We start from the raw sequence: 2,860 nt of genomic DNA on the forward strand, positions 1-2,860 counted from the left end.
TTTTTTTTTTTTTTTTTTTTGGTTCAATACTACTAAGTATATAATATTTATAGAACACATGAAAAAGAAAAGACTTTTTTTTTTTTGGTCAAGAAAAAGAAAAGACTAAAAAGCTTCAAAAACCACCAAAACTTACAACACAAAACAAGCAAGCTGATCGTGAAAATAGAAATAAAGCGTAAGCGAAACCCCAGTAAAAACCCCAAAAAAAACATTGATTCCGAACCGTAATAACTGTTTACATTTCTCTTTCTTTTTTGTTAATCTTTTGGGTACCCTCTTGAGCTCATGTTTCACTTTTGGGAAATATTTACTACACTAATATTGAAAATTGACACGCGATTCATGTTTCAATAATTTTCAACGTAATCATTAATCAGTGGCTCTGTTTTATTCTACGTCGCATTTATATAGAACCAGCATATAGTATCTATCCACCAAAGAAATGGATTCATCACTAAAATTTATCCACGTCGACCGAGTCACTCCTTCAAACTCTGACTCGTCCGAGTCACACACTCTCCCACTTACTTTCTTCGACCTTCGTTGGTTCAAGATCCATGCAGTCGAACGAGTCATCTTCTTTCGTCTAACCGAGGCAACTCGCTCTTTTTTCGACTCAGTCATCGTCCCCAACCTCAAAACCTCTCTCTCTTCATCCCTCTCTCACTATCTCCCCCTTGCCGGCCAACTCGTCTGGAAACAACTTGATCCCAAACCGAGCATCCTCTACTCTCCAAACGACGCCGTTTCATTAACCGTCGCTGAGTCAAACGCCGATTTCTCCCGTTTAACCGGTAAGGAACCATTTTTCTCCACCGAGTTACACCCGTTAGTCCCTAGGTTACAAAGCTTCGACGACTCAGCCTCGGTCATGTCGTTTCAAGTTACGCTGTTTCCAAACCAAGGGTTTTGCATCGGCGTAACAGCACATCATGCCGTTTCCGATGGGAAAACGACAATCAGTTTTCTCAAATCTTGGGCGCACATATGTAAACATCAAGATTCTTCTCTACCTCAGGATCTGATTCCATTTTACGATCGCACGGTCATAAAAGGTCCACCAAATGGCGATATAAAAGTTTTGAACTCATGGCAGACTTTAGTGAAAACGTTCATGGGCGGTAAAGAACCAGAAAACCCCAAGAGTTTAAAGCTTCGTCCGTCTCCCGTGATTAGTCCTGACGCAGTTCGGTACACTCTTGAGCTCACTCCCGAAGATATCCAAACCCTTCGGGAGAGGCTCAAGAGAGAGTCGTCCTCCTCCTCTTCCTCGTCAAAGGAGCTTCGTTTGTCCACGTTTGTGATAACATATTCATATGCCTTAACTTGCTTGATTAGAGCTCGAGGTGGAGATCCAAATAGACCTGTTGGGTGTGTGTTTGCTGTGGATTGTCGAAATAAAGTCACTCCACCGATCCCATCGAGTTATTTCGGTAATTGCGCCATCCTTGCTAGTAAAATTCCATTAACCGCAGATACGTTTATGGGGGAAGAAGGGTTTTTGGCTTCTACAAAGTTGGTGAGCGAGTTGGTTGAGGAATTGGACGAGAGTGTGGTGTGGAAGATCCCAGATTTTGTTGAGTTATATAGTAGTATTCCCAAAGGAGCACAGGTTCTGTCTGTTGCGGATTCGACCCGGTTTGGAGTATATGGGTTGGATTTCGGGTGGGGCATACCAGAGAAAGTGGTGGTTGTGTCGATTGATCAAGGCGAAGCGATTTCCTTGGTGGAGAGTAGAGATGGAAATGGCGGTGTGGAGGTTGGCTTCTCTCTCAAGAAACATGAAATGGATGCTCTCATTGATTTGCTCCATAACGGTCTAAAAGTTTGACCACTCTTTTCCTCAAAATAAAATTGTAAGAGCATCTCCAGTAGTATAATTTATTATAATTTTCACATTTTTTAAACTTAAGAACTTCATTAAGAGATTTTTCAATGACTTCTCCAATGGTAAAATCTTATTAGAGCATCATCATTAAACAGCCCTTAATGGGTTTGTTAACTTTAAATTAACATTAAATTTAATACTAGTTTAATTTAAACCTCACTAACTATGTATATTATATATATATATATATATATATATATTTTTGTCGACAGCTTTAATAGATTAGCTCAAAGGAAGTCAACTCGAAGAAAAATTGTTTACAAAACTAACATACCGTGGTTCGGTACAATTTTTTTATGTCAAGAAATTCGCTTTAGCATTTGCACTACAAAATTAAGAGAAAAAGAAAAAGTAGAGAACTCTTTTTTATCACACTTGATCTGGTCCGAATAAATTGAGAAGACCGGTCATTCGGAAGGAGAAAACACATGTCTAAGTAGTCGGTGAGTAAAACTACGTCGCTATTGTCCGCACCAAATCATACACTTCATCGCCCAAACTAAAAGCTTCAACCTCTCCATATAACATAGATAAATTACATCGAAGGTTCACTGCTCCATAGTAGGTGGGTCACTAACTATGTATATTAGTTTTTCTCCTTCTATTGGTGAACCTTAAATATGAGTGTTTTAAGAATTAAAAGTTAATTATTTATAGAAAATGTTTTTTTAATATAATTTATAATGTAACAAATGTTGGTTAGTATTTATACAAAATAAGAATAATAAAACTATAAATTATAATTATAATACATCTTATGAAAACATAAATATATTACATTATACATACTTCTAAACATATGTTACAATACATAGAAAAACAAATTAGTCTATTTTTTTCTTCTTTTTTTTTTTTACTGCAAACTCCTGTTATATAAAATATTCTTAGTCGAAAACAAAGTTTCAAGTCACTACAAAACATATGAAGACAGAGGAGCTTCCAAAACATAAGAAAGCAGAGAACTAATAG

The 2,860-nt window shown here is 37.0% G+C and overlaps 1 protein-coding gene across 2 annotated transcripts in view; it reads left to right on the forward strand.

The window, feature by feature from the left end:
- LOC104719570 (phenolic glucoside malonyltransferase 1-like) overlaps positions 1–2,050 on the forward strand; it is a 4,086-nt gene extending 2,036 nt beyond the window's left edge. Inside the window, exon 2 of one of the 2 annotated variants that reach the window (XM_019230880.1) lies at positions 1,065–2,050. In XM_019230880.1, the coding sequence (XP_019086425.1) occupies positions 1,065–1,834 (770 nt within the window). In that variant the 3' untranslated portion in view covers positions 1,835–2,050. Of the gene's footprint in view, positions 1–423 lie in introns of those variants that run through there. The other variant, XM_010437514.2, reaches the window with a different exon arrangement.

This window comes from Camelina sativa, chromosome 10 (assembly GCF_000633955.1).
Source record: "Camelina sativa cultivar DH55 chromosome 10, Cs, whole genome shotgun sequence".
In the NCBI taxonomy this organism is placed as follows: domain Eukaryota; kingdom Viridiplantae; phylum Streptophyta; class Magnoliopsida; order Brassicales; family Brassicaceae; genus Camelina; species Camelina sativa.